General features: G+C 42.9%; 1 protein-coding gene across 1 annotated transcript in view; it reads right to left on the reverse strand.

The window, feature by feature from the left end:
- nfatc2a (nuclear factor of activated T cells 2a) overlaps positions 1-14,462 on the reverse strand; it is a 34,542-nt gene that overhangs the window by 13,849 nt on the left and 6,231 nt on the right. Inside the window, exons 4-5 of the mRNA XM_076275883.1 lie at positions 2,820-3,022; positions 2,377-2,549 (exon numbers count right to left, since the gene is read on the reverse strand). Coding sequence (XP_076131998.1) covers positions 2,377-2,549; positions 2,820-3,022 — 376 coding nt within the window. The remainder of the gene's footprint in view (positions 1-2,376; positions 2,550-2,819; positions 3,023-14,462) is intronic.

Consider the following 14,462-nt stretch of genomic DNA (forward strand, 5'->3'; position numbering starts at 1 on the left):
ATACACAGTTACAGTTACACACAGGTTACATTCAAACACAAACACACACACACATACAGTACACACCCAATACAGTTACAGTTACACACAGATAAAAGCAAGCTAAAATATTGAGGATTTCTGAGAGATCCCTCAAAAGGCCCTGTAAAGAGATGTTTTCCCATCCAACTCTAAATAAAGTAGGACATAGCATGTTATTCACTACACCCTCACACACTGCTTAATGCGGTGCATGGTGCCACTCGTACAGTGAGTCTAGGTCACCATGTTGAAGAGCTATGGCTGGGAAATAACTTCAAGCTTTAACCACTGCAGCCACATCTCAGGCATCTCACTCCTCCACACTCTTGAAATATGTATGCTGAGCAGGGCTAAACCAATCAGAAACCACATGAACAATGATGAAAGCAAAGTAACTAAAACAATCACTACCTCTTCCACAACAACTTCCATTATTTTTCTTAAAGCCAGTTTTATGGCTGCATACAGAGCATTATGTTGTTTACACTGATGGAGTATAGTAAAGGGATATGAGATACAGTGGAGCCACTGATTAAAGCAACACCAAAGAACTTTCCTCTGTCGCACGTACGCTATTGGTTTATCCAGCACTGGCTTTTCAAATAACGATGTCCACAGACAAGGTAGAACATGTTGCATGATATTTATCGCTACCCGATCTGGCAAACTTGCATAGTGCGGTTATAGCTGATAGAGGGCCGCGAAGCGAATGCAGAAGTGCAGTTCACCCTTTTAGGAGTTGATGAACCACTGAAACGATTTTGGAAACATTATTTTAAGGTACAAAAAACTCTTTGGTGTTGCTTTAATACTGTCTATTATCTTCACAAGAGCCGGATAATACATGTCTCCTCAGGGAGTAGCAAGTCCCCTCCGCTGCGCGTCGGGGTCCAGTTCACCTTGTCTGGACTTATTTTCCCGATAATGACTGGCGTTCTATACATTATCCCTTACGTATTACTAATGACACAGACACATCTAAGTTCACACACACAAACATACATTAAAATCTGACATTTTTGCACTTTGGTCCATGCTATTGCTCATTGGTAGATGTTGTTTTCCTCCTATGACATTAGGTAATGACACGATGAGTCAGAAGGGCCCTTCGTTCACTTTTGTTTGCTTTTGGTCAAGAGGAAATATCTAAATCAATGTCTGTCCAGTGAAAAATAAAACAGCTGGTGGCTTCATCCAGCCCTCTACAGCAACTCAATATCCGTTCAGGCCAACCCCAGACAAACACCTAAGACAAGACCTTTGAACAGGTATGCCAAGCACCTAACAGGTTGAGTAAACAAGCCAGACAACACCTGACGCACCTTGACTAAATGATCAGAGACTGGATGAAGTTGTGCATGTGTGTTCCTGTCATATTTCTTTTCTGAAGCGTTACTTTTAACAGTTATTAATAGCAAAACCCTTACTGAGCAGAAAACACTGACCTTTCACATACACACTCGTAGAAGCATGCGAGGGTGTTCTTGGACTCATTTGATTTGTTTACACTGTTACGCCTGTTATGGATGATTCCCAAACCAGCTGAATTATATGGACGTATGACTAAAGCACACACCAAACTGCAGTGTGTCTACAATCTGATCGTGTTCATTTAGCTACACCAGTGCTGATCTGAATGACAACGCTGAACAGTATTCATGTGGTAGAACTGTGTTTTCTTTATCACTGCACAAGAAATTGAAATCGTGCTGCTCACTTCCTGAAAAATGATATGCCGCAGAGATAAACATGGCAGTATGCAGTGTGTGTCCCAATCCAGTGATATTCAGTGTGTGTCCCAATCCAGTGATATGCAGTGTGTGTCCCAATCCAGTGATATGCAGTGAGACAGAAGAGATTACATGGAACCTCACACTCATCAGTGCAGTCCTGCTAAGCTATGGGTTGAGTTTGACTTTCACAAACTGTTGATTAAGCTAAAGAAACTATTTTGTTCAATGTAAATCAGTTCTTGTAAGATATATTAAATACTAATGTGCCACTTCCTTTTTGTCAGCAAATTTGAACATATTGTTGTCAGTAGACAATTTCGAAGCTGCTGACCAACCCAAGCAGCCAGTGTTTTGGCTGGTTAGCAGGTTAGCTAATTAGTTAGCTAGACATCCACCACAAGGCTACTGAACCGTATGGTGTTCACAAGAGGGAAAAGGTCATTGCTGATCCTCACTCAGACAATCTCAGAAACTGCCAGCATTACATGGCATTGTCTGTCTCGTTAGGACATTGAACTGATGTGTGTCTGCGCTGATCGGTGGCATTGTCAGTTTGTCACATGCAGCCCAGCCAAAGGTGTGTGTGTGTGTGTGTGTGTGGGGGGGGGGGGGGGGCACCCACAGCACTCAATGGGGTGGGAGGCCACCTGCAGGGACACGTGCTGGCCGTTGGCCTGGGGAATGTGCACCCGGAACACCAGCCGGACACGAGTGTTCTTACGCCCGATGTCCGTCTCGCCTTTCCTCAGCTCGATGTCCGCATTACGAAGCTTCAGGATCCCAGCACAGTCAATTCTGAGGACAGACACAGACACACACACACACATTTTGATTTCTTTATTAGCAACCAGGTCCAGTTACAGTAAATGTCCAGACATAATTAAACATTAGAACATCTACATCATGGGTAAAGACACACACACACACACACACACACATGCACGCACGGACGCACGCACACACGCACGCACACACACACTCTTCTAGTGGACTCACATTGCCTTCATGTTGTTCTTAGGCACGCACACACACACACACACACACACACTCTTCTAGTGGACTCACATTGCCTTCATGTTGTTCTTGGGCTCGAGAGGCATCTCCAGGACCTTGGTGCTGCTGATAATCTTCTCGTAGCTGGAGGTGGTGACAGTCTTGCCGGTGATGCGGTGCACCTGGTAGAAGGCGTGTGGCTTGAGGATGCGCTCATCTGCGGTGCCAATGAAGATCTGAAGCCCAAGGGGCTCCTTCCCCCGGTACCCACGCAGCTGCACAACACAACACAGCAGCACACCATGTTACATTCACCACCAGCTGCACCACACAACACAGCTTGACATGCAGAGTCACGTTATGCCTGACATGAGTAGGATCTCTTTTCCACACGTAAAGGCAAGCTCACAGTCATCATCGTTACTGTCAAAAACATCATAATCATCAGATTCATATGTGCAATTATTACAACAGAATCTCTACAGCAGTGCAAATGCTGCATGCATTTCTCTTCTTCATACTACAAAGTATGTAATGTATGGATTTCAGCAGCAATCACAGCAGTGAGCTCTGGGTTGAGGTCTTCCCTGAATCTTCACGGTTCAATTCTAAAATGATTCTCAGTGCACCTTGTCCTTCAGTGATCATTCATATATAAATATACAAATACATTATTTAACTTTCTGCATTGATCCATCCACCAATCATCTTTATGACATTAGCCAAACAATGCGTTCATGCAGCTAATATTCTACCTAGCTCTAGTTCTGACTGCCACAGTTACAAATATCATTTTAACACATCAGTCTGCTTCCTCTGATCACACAAGGCCGTTCTGAGAGTTCCCCTATCTCCGACAGTTAGAATCCTCATGAGACACACAGACAAACCGACACACACATATACACACTTTACACTTTGCAATGTGACAGACACAGACCATGGCCACGGACCAACACACTTTCATTTGCTTCTCAGAGACTCAGCCTGCAGATAGATATTATACACCACAGGCTGGCCTTTCTATACAATATAGGAATAAATGAAACATGCATGCATAGACAAATACACAAAGATAAGCAGCCATATGTTTGTGTATTTCTGCATACATACATGCATACCCTTCCCTACACACTACACCAAAACACATGAAAACACAAACACACGGCTGACAGTAGCACTGAGACTTGCTGAGAGCTCTCTTTCCTCTACATGTCTGTCTAGTTGAGTCTATGACCAGACACAGACACACACACACACACACACACACACAGACCTCAATCTTTAAAACCCCTGAGCCCTTAGCAGGAGGTTCATCAGCCATCCTGATCCAAGCAGTCCAGACAAAGAGGCCAGGTGGCTCCCCAGAGGAGGAGGAGGAGCAGGAGGAGGAGGAGGAGAAGGAGGAGCAGGAGGAGGAGGAGGTGCAGGCCTCCCTCTGCTCCACAGGAGCTGTCTAGACTGTCTGGAGTAGGACCAGCAGCAGGCAGCACTGGGACCTGGAGCAGCACCAGTGATACATGCACACATGCTAACAGCAGCACCAGTGATACATGCACACATGCTAACATGCTAACAGCAGCACCAGTGATACATGCACACATGCTAACAGCAGCACCAGTGATACATGCACACATGCTAACATGCTAACAGCAGCACCAGTGATACATGCACACATGCTAACAGCAGCACCAGTGATACATGCACACATGCTAACATGCTAACAGCAGCACCAGTGATACATGCACACATGCTAACATGCTAACAGCAGCACCAGTGATACATGCACACATGCTAACAGCAGCACCAGTGATACATGCACACATCAGGGTATCTGCACATTTTCCAAGTGCAAATTTAAAGACTTTTAAGACCTTTTCAAGACATCTAAATGGAAAAATTAAGACTATACCACAGCAAAAAGATACATACAACAACTTAAAACTGTTTTATGCAATAGTTTTTTTTTTCCTACTAATTTTAACCCCCACCCCATTTTGGATGTCTACAGAAGTTACCACATATATTTTGGCGAAAGAAAAATAATTGTGTGTGAATTACCTTCAAAGCTATAAATGCCCAATTTTAGGGTCTGGGCTGCTTGCTTTTGAAGCTGGCTGTACATATCTGGTTGTGCTTACTGGCTGAGGCTGACTGTTCTTCACCTGTGTCTGTAGTAGCCTAGGCTACTTGCCAAAGACATGTGCACTGGACTGGATTCCCTTCAATATTTTTTTCAAAGTTAGACTAAGCTATTTAAATATTTTAATAGGCCTACTTTATATCATGTACTATGTGCATCTATTGTCCCATATGCAGCACAGCAAATTAAAGTTAATCCACGACTTTACATTTTGCATACCTATGCATACCTATATCTAAACCAACCAAAGCTTGACTGAAACATTGTAAAACCATTGACTTGTTTTAAATTAATTAAGAGACAGGTCCTCCTCAGATCCTGCTGGTTTCATCTCAAGCACGCACGTATTATGAACGCACGTTTTTTTGTTTGTTTTTTATGTAGCCAGTCGCCGACATTAAAAAAAATGCAGCTATATTTCACAACTTTTGCGAAGTAGGCCTACTGGGAAAGGCTGGCAAGCAAGCTGTTGACAGATATTACAGGCATTATAACTTAGACAGATATTTTCTTCCCTAGGCTAGGCCAGCAACACACGCTGGAAAGATGCAAACAGATCAACTTAACATTTTTCCTCCTGATTGCGAAAACGTTTGTTTTCTTTTTCTGTCAGTCCGTGGTTCCTTCCTTCGCAGCAAATTATCAGACGAGTGACAGAATCACTGCGCATAATTTGACCAGCAGTCTTCACGTCCATAGTTTGTGAAACCATGATGCCCAGCGCAACTCCAAAAAGGACAAATATGCGTCCGGCTTATGGCTGCGCCGGACAGGACTTTTAAAATCCATAGGCTATGTCCTGCCTAAATTCCAACGTATGGCCCTATCGCTAACTGGCTTACCAACTCTTTCTCCCGCTCATTCTACCTCACGTAGGCTACCTGCATATCTCTCAGGCCACGGCTACACCACGAAAACGTCAGGCATATTTGTACATATTATTACCGTTTTCACACCTTTAACCACACCCGTGAAAACATCTTCACTCTGTAACCACTACACTTCCTCCCGTTGCCTTATAGTCACTTATACAATTGCGTTTTAAATACACGAAAAACCGGATAGAGACATTTCACTCGCTCTTGCACTTGCTGGCGGTCCCATACGCAAATTTAATACCTCCCTTTCAAAAATTCAAGACATCCCATACAATTTAAGACTTTTTTAGGCCTTAAAAACCGAAAGTTGTATTTAAGACTTTTTAAGACTTTTTAAGGATCCGCGGGAACCCTGACACATGCTAACATGCTAACAGCAGCACCAGTGATACATGCACACATGCTAACAGCAGCACCAGTGATACATGCACATACTGTACGCTAACAGCCAACCAGACAAGACACACACACACACACACTCCTCAACATGCTACTTGGCTACACTATGCCACTTAGATATACATGCAGTTACAACAGAGTTCCATAGCTTGTAACTAGCCTTACATGGGCTAAGAACTATAGTGACTGATCTCAGTTGCATAAAGCTTAGGTGCCGTTTACACGACGCCGGTTTTTGTGAAACCGGTGAGGTTTTGTTAACGGTTACGCCTTGCGTGTACACGACGCCGGCAGTTTAGGAGACTGAAACCGATAGCTTTTGAAACCGGCTTCCGAAGTGGGAATTTTTGAAACCGCCGGCTAACTTTCGCCGTGTAGACGCCTGTAGGTGTGAAGCCGGCAACTTTATCACGACATAGCCCCAACCTCTCAACTCAGCCACGGCACTCGACCTGACATGCTGCTTGTCAAAAGAAACCAAACCTTTTATTTATCATATTGTAACGTCTGTGCCTTTTGGACTGAGTGCTAGCCTCCCAGAATGCAATGTGTGTGAATGCTGGTTTGTGTAATGTCAGTTTTAGTTAGTGTAATTGAGACCTCACCACTGGGTGGAGGCCCACGCAAGAGGATCCGGAGAGAGCCCTTGTAAGGGCTGCTGAAAAGCTTGAGGCCTTCTGTCGTTACTGCCGCCGGAGGAGAGGAAAAAAAAAAAGGTTCGCTGTGTTGGGAGATAGCACGAGGCATAAGAGGGGGGTCAAGCCTTCGTCGTGACCATGACGGAGTGGAGCGGGCCGGGAGCAGCGGAGGACAGCTCTGCGAGGAGGCAGCGCGAGGAGGGACGCCGAAACCGGTAGCTGACGGCCTGAGAGCTCAGCGCGGTCCGGCTGCAGCGGAGCTGGTGCCTGCCTATCCTGGCCGGTGCGACTGTGGAGTGGAGCAACGGAGGTGCAGCTACAGTTGACCCGTGAGTTCCGGTGCTTGGTGCCACAGTCTACGGTAGTAAGGCCACCTAGGGCCCCGTCTGGAGAGGAGGAGTGCCGCGGTGACACGCCGCGAAAAGTGCAGCCTGAGGGCGGCTGCTGAGAGGGAGCTGGTGACGAGCGGGGACGGCCACGTGGCTGCTAGCACGCCCGCACTGGATTGCTAGCAGCGTGGCGCCCGTTGAGTGAGCTCCTGCAGCGTGTGCACCCCACGGGTTGTTGGCGGTACCACAGACTGATGGACTGAGCGAGTGAATGCCCACACCGATGTTATGGCAATGGCTAAGGGAGGAGATATTGCCGAGGACGGCAATGGCTCGCGAGGGGGCTGTGTAACGTCGGTGTCGTTTGGACTGAGTGCTAGCCTCCCAGAATGCAATGTGTGTGAATGCTGGTTTGTGTAATGTCGGTTTTAGTTAGTGTAATTGCGTTTTCCTTGTCATGTATGTGTTAGCTTGTGTAGTCTTTCTTTAGGTTTTACTTCATGTGTTTTACCCGGTGTATTGTATGTGACAACCCTGTTCGTGTATCGTGCTTGTTTTATTGACTTCCCTTGTGTTTCCTATGTAATGGTGTCTTGGTCTTTATATGTGTGTGATTCCTGCTTCCGCGAATAAACCTTTGATTGGACAACTGTGTGTGTCACTATCAAATCGTTACCAGTGTTAGGCAAGTTACTTCAAAATCGTAATATATTATGTATTACTTATTACTGTCATTTCAAAGTAATTCATTACATTATAATATTACTGTCTCTTACTTGTAAGGCATTACACTACTATTGTATTACTTTTAAGTTACTTTTACCAAAATATCTAGAAATATGGATTTGGAATTCTAAATGCACTTTATTATGCTCAATGCAGCTCATTGCACTTCTAATGAAGGGTGATGTGGTACAACATAATGACTGAGCTAGGCTTAAGGCTAACAACAGTAGAATGCAATAGGTGCAGTGATGGCTCATGATGCAATACAAGGAACAATCATAGCCAGAATTTTGTTAAAAGAAGACAAAAGGTCAAAGTCTGGTCAATTGTGATAGAAATGATGTAACTTTAGGCTTAGGCCTACTCATTAAAATCAACAGAGCCCACACTACCTGTATATTTTAACCCAAAACTTAAAGACATGTCAAGATAGGCTACACAGTGCAGCTACTGGCCATTTTGGTACCCTAACTGGTGAAATACAGTATTAACCTAAGTATGTCATCATATGGCCAACTATAAAGATGTAATCTGCCTGTTCCCAGGGATGGGTAGTATTTCTGAAACATGTAATATGTGTTTCAAATGCAAAATAGTATTTTGTCATTTGTATTTTATTGGGTTGAAGGAAAGGGCTCTGTATTTTGTATCAAAATACTTTATTGGTGTGTATTTTTGTATTTTAAAAATACTGCAAAATACTAGATGTGAAAAACACAAAAAAAGTAGATACTACACACAGGTGTAATGAATAATTGGTAATTAGGCAACAATGGTTTATGTTTATCACAATCAGCTAATGTGAGAACAGCTGTGTTCAACAACACTTACAGCTTTTCAGTATTGCAGAAGCATCAGCTCTGGTCTGAAGCACTGGTGTGAAGTGGTACGCAAGTAAAGATGAGCAAGTTGACCTGTGCAAGTTCACATAAGGACACTGACAAAGGCAACCATGTCCCATTGTCTCCATGCTAATATTTAACAGAAAAATGTCAGATATCTCAACCACAATGACATCAATAGATGGTAAGGTGTTGAGTGTGTTTAAATTCCCTTCCTTGTAGCATCCTTTTCTGCATTCCACAGAGGAATGTTATTTAATTAAATAACAATTATATTTCCTTATTAGCTGCATACTTGAGGTTGGAGATATTAAGGCACGTCAAGTCTCTCACATACTGGAACTTCAAGATACATAGCCGTATGATTTTCTTATTCAGTTCTGCACTGGACTTGAATTTCGGCACAGATACACAATTATGATTTTGGCCTATTGATTATAATGTGTTTAATTGAAAGCTCTGTCAGTCATTTGGATAAGCATCAGATGACTACATGTAAATGTAAATTCTTGAATTATTCTTAATTCTGATCACACTACATGAACTTGCATACGGTATACGACAGGGGCCAAATTGTATTGTTTTTTACTATATAGTTTTAATAGGCTAAATGTTTGGGATAAAAAAAAGCTTTTTTTGCAGTGCTTCCATACTTCCTTGAAAAAAGTATTTTGAGTATTTTCTAAATACAAAAATACAGTATTTTATTTTGATACATAATATGGTTAGGCCTACTGTATTTTGTAGTTTATTTTGATACATTAAAAATGAGGGTATTAGGTATTTTATTTAGAAATACATTCTGATGTATTTTTGCCCATCCCTGCCTGTTCCCAGCATTAGCACAACCATGGAGGTATTATATATAACTGGAGAGAGTGACTAAGTCCCGCCTTCCAGACAAATGAATGGTGGAGGCTAGGCTAGTAAATCCGGCCAATTCATAGTCAACGCCATCTTGAACACTGGGGTTCGGATCCAGCGCCAGTCGGCTCTGACCATGCGCCAAGTTACATAGCTGGAAATGACGCATGGACCAACGTCGATTTTTATTGGATATTCTGTAAAAAGAGAGTCGTCCTCCAGTAAGAGGGTGGCGATAATGCACATAAAGTCCTTGCCTCATAACAAGAAGAAGAAAAAGGTGCTCGGGAACGCGCATGGAGTCCGAGTGAAGTCGCCCTGAAGCGCAACTTAATTTCATTGGATAACAGCGGCTCTAACTAAGAGCGGTCTGCCTGCTGTCATGCTGCAAATATGCATTCGAAAATGACGTGAAATATCCGTAGTTGAACTATGTTTTTTATTTTATTGTTTGCCATCTCATAGCGGGTGCTCTAAACGTATTCTAGCGTTGGCCCATGACCAAATCAAGCCAATAATAGCCAGTATAGCCACAATAATGACTGGAGCCAGAGCCCTCAATAGCCACCCTGTTTTGAAAATAATATTGAAGATATTCAATATTATTGAAGATAGTATTGAAGATAACGCACAGAACGGTCAGCCTGAGCGGACAATTACGTCCCCAACTCATCTAAAATGTGGTGTCTTTACTTTGAGTTGTACACCGCAGATGGTGAAGTAACCGTTAAAGATAATGTTGTCTGCGGACTCAGCAAAAAAACAGTTTACTTGCGCATCCACGACATCTAATCTTCGCGCTCACCTGTGGAGTTACCATCCAAATGAGGCAGCGGTGTCAGAGGCACAGTAGATTGCCAGAGCATCGCCAGGCGTCCAACATCGTATGATGGCATACTTTCCGTAAATCCTAAATTATGTCCGGTGTCTGCTATTTACTTAGGCTGCGCAAAGCGGTAGGTATTTAATTGAGGTAGGCTTATTCGAGGCAGACCTTTTCTGTGTTACTGTGAGACATGCGTTTTGTTTGGAGCGGCATACCAGGCTATCAAACGCAGACGATTTTCGGTTTTGGTATGAGATTTAATTTACTTTTTGACTTTTATTATATAGTTAAATGTTGAGACTGAGGGTATTTGATGATCACTGTAAAGTTTCGTGTAGTTGAAAAAGTGTTGGAATTTCCAGCTGTTTATTGCGAGACAAGGCCTTTCCTTAATTCATTGAACGTGCGCTGTGCTCTAATGGAAACCTTATTACATAGCAAAGTAGCCTAAATTGAGTTTTTTTTTTAATTATGCATGGCTTACTTTTTATTAAATTCGTAGGCTGGAATGCCTCGCGGCAATAATTGTGTTTAAATGTAGTAGCCTAGTGCTTCAGCCTCTGGCAAGCTCTAAAGGGGGCGGCTATAGGTTGAGAGCAACGTGTTGGAGACCCATGGTGTAACGAGACAAGGTCTTTATGCCGCTGTCGTGTAATTTATTGTCTTTAATCATGTTTAGGCTATGTTTGTTCGGGACAAACAACAACGAAACAAGATCAATACAATTTTCTCTATTTGTCATATGATGGATAAACAACCACAATAAGCACATCTTCTCATAGGCTCCTCAAGAAATACGCACTGAATAACGTTTGGCTGTAGCCGCCGGATAGGTACCCGCCCATCAACATGTACGCGCATGAGAGCTCGTGCCCCACACGGATTTTCGTGCATGGAGCTGGTTCCAAATGCTCCATGCAGCGCCATATTTGAAAATGGCGTATGCTAACATGCCGAAGCTAATCTGCACGCTCTTGACCCCCTGAGCACAACACTTTGCGATGATTAGCTTGTCACCTGTGACGATATATGCTAGGCCTAAGTGACTGACCTATCTGGGTGCGTTTGGAGATGCCTGCCGAAATCAGACATTGTTGAATAGGCATAATTTATCCTGGTGCCACGCACCTTGCATGTAGCTGTTCGCTTATTTCCTCTGTGTACGAAGTTATTGTAACTGAAAGTAACGATAAAAGGCACAACTCCGGGAGGACTTCTTGTCGCCATGGTCAATGCATTTTTTTTTATATATCTGTGAGTGTGCGCACATAGCGCATGCGTTACGTTGCACATTATGGCAAAGGGCAATGCCGCTCGTTATACGTTTCCCAAAGTATATGTAGCAATAAAATAAAATAGAAATACATGAATACATTTAGATAAAAAAAGCAAAAATTGCATGAAATACAGCTTGTTCAGGATTCTCAAGCTCGAGTCCGAGTCAAGTCTGAAGTCTTTTGAGTGGAGTCGCAAGTCATGTCTGAAGTCACTGTTTTTGCGACCTAAGTCCAGGTCCCTATCTTTTTTACATTTCTATCCCTTCATTCTCTTTAATTCAAGTTCACAGCACAAAGCTGACATGCACTAGAAGAGCATTTATTCTATATCAAGAATCAAAAAGATTAGCGTGGCACCGCTCTAGATGTGTCATTAAATTAATTGTGCTATTTCGTGAGGTATAGAGATCTTTCGGTTTCACACACAAAGTGCACTTAACTGTTCTTCATATCCTAGGGGAGACCGGGGCTGGTTGGAACACTTTTCACTCTCGGTTATATTTCTCCGTCTTACAATGCGTTGAAATGATCAAATTGTGATTAACTGAAAGCTTGGGATCTCAGCTACAAAATGTATACATTCAATGTCAACAAATGATCCCTTGTTTTGAGTTATATATGATTAAAGTGGTGTTGTGCACGTGTTCCAACCTGCCCCATGCACGGGGTTGGTTGGCACATGTAGTCGGGGTTGGTTGGAACACCTATGTTATAGTCCTTTGCAGTACTCCTTTTGCTTTTGTTTGAAGTGCTCATCTATATCACTACCTGTAGGGCTTTGCTGATTTCTTTTCTGTGTGTTTTTCTTCAGTAGGGCCCACCGTCAAGACCAATTTGGTCCCTACCGATTTTTTTTTACTTAAAATGTTTAAAAATGTCTGAAATGCTTCCAAATGTAAAACTATGTTCAGTAATTACAATAACAATGTTAAAATAAAGATTGATGATGTTTTTATGTGTAAAATACAAAGTTTATAGATTTGTCACAAAATAGCCATAGAGAATGTATGTGCCAACCAACCCGTGTGCCAACCTGCCCCGCCCACATTAGGTCAAACTTTTTTGCATCAATGCTGTTAGCCTGCTAATATCGGTCACCTCAGGTTTTTAAACTTCATTTTAAATTATAGATGAGTCCCCTAGCAATCAATTATAATGAATATTTTTTATTTATCCCTAACTATTACCCTTCTAGGATGTATTTAGTGGGAGGTGCATATTCTAAGTTTTGACACTACAAAATAAAAAAGTTGTTCTCACCTAAAGGGTTAATGACCTGGAGACCAGTTACATACGTGAGTTTACTCTACTCAATAAGGCCGTCAGTTTAGTGTTGGAATTTTGTTGCAGCTCCCTCTAGTAGCCTGGATATTAACAGTGTCTCAACCTGCCCTTGTTCCAACCAGCCCCGGTCTCCCCTAGTTGTCTCTGACAAATTGAAAATAATGAGCGTATAGGCTTATGTTCATCGAGTCAGTTGCAGCCAGCCACAGTCATCTTCAACCAGTAACAGGAGCTACGTTCTGCTATTTGCGCAGATTTTTTCTCTGTTGTTCTCGCAGTGTTGTTTGCGAATATGTATCAATACATAATACCACTTAATTTCAGGTTAAAATGCATTGTAATGCGTGTTACTGAAGTTTGTACCGAGTAAAATATTACCCAATTTTTTTTTTGTAATGCCTTACATTGTCGCGTTACAGCAAAAAACAATATATTACAGTAATTACATTACTTTTGTAACTCGTTACTCCCAACACTGATCGTTACAATATTAAAATGTGGCCCCTTAGAGCACAGTCTCAGCTGCAGCGACCCTAGTGTTAGTCTGAGGGGCCGTTTACACGAAACCCCCGGGTGAGGGGCCGTTTACACGACACTGGCAAGAAAAAACCTCCCGTGTACACACAGAGGTGTAACCGGCTAAATGTGCTGTAGTGCATATGCCAGACCAGTCGATGGCGCCGCTGTGCAGAAGCTTCACGATCATTTCGCGTGAATCGCGTAGAAGAAAACATTGTTGAAACAGTTTGATAAGCCAGAGAATGTCTAATAAGGGCTCTGGTTAAGCAGTCGCATGAAATAAGGAGACTACAGACAATTCGGTTTTCAATTCAACTGTTAAACTAAAAAAGTTCATTTTCAAGGTATGTGACTGCTATGTGAAATTTCAAATGCTTAGCCTACGCATTGCATTAGGTCTGAGCACCACTGGAGAAAACACTAACATGCAGTAAGCTAATGTTTAACTGAGTTAAGCTAACGTGTGCTTCTAACTTAGCCACTAAAGGCTGATAGGCTACATTGTGCACATAAATCATGACAGGGGAAAGAAAAACATTTTAATATGATAAATAAATGGTTTGATTTGTTTTGACAAGCAGCATGTCAGGTTGAGTGCCGTGGCTGAGTTGAGAGGTGGGGCTATGTCGTCATAAAGTTGCCGGCTTCACACCTACAGGCGTCTACACGGCGAAAGTTAGCCGGCGGTTTCAAAAGTTCTCACTTCGGAAGCCGGTTTCAAAAGCTATCGGTTTCAGTCTCCTAAACTGCCGGCGTCGTGTACACGGAAGGCGTAACCGTTAACAAAACCTCACCGGTTTCACAAAAACCGGCGTCGTGTAAACGGCACCTGAGTGTGTGTTTGCAGCGACCTTAGTGTTAGTCTGAGTGTGTGTTAGCAGCGACTCTAGTGTTAGTCTGAGTGTGTGTTTGCAGCAACCCTACAGTAGTGTTAGTCTGAGTGTGTGTTTGCAGCGACCCTAGTGTTAGTCTGAGTGTGTGTTTGCAGCG

Source organism: Alosa pseudoharengus, unplaced genomic scaffold (assembly GCF_046254945.1).
Source record: "Alosa pseudoharengus isolate Yale_2024_CS ecotype anadromous, Long Island Sound unplaced genomic scaffold, YU_APseudo_1.1 YU_APseudo_1.1_scf_9, whole genome shotgun sequence".
In the NCBI taxonomy this organism is placed as follows: domain Eukaryota; kingdom Metazoa; phylum Chordata; class Actinopteri; order Clupeiformes; family Clupeidae; genus Alosa; species Alosa pseudoharengus.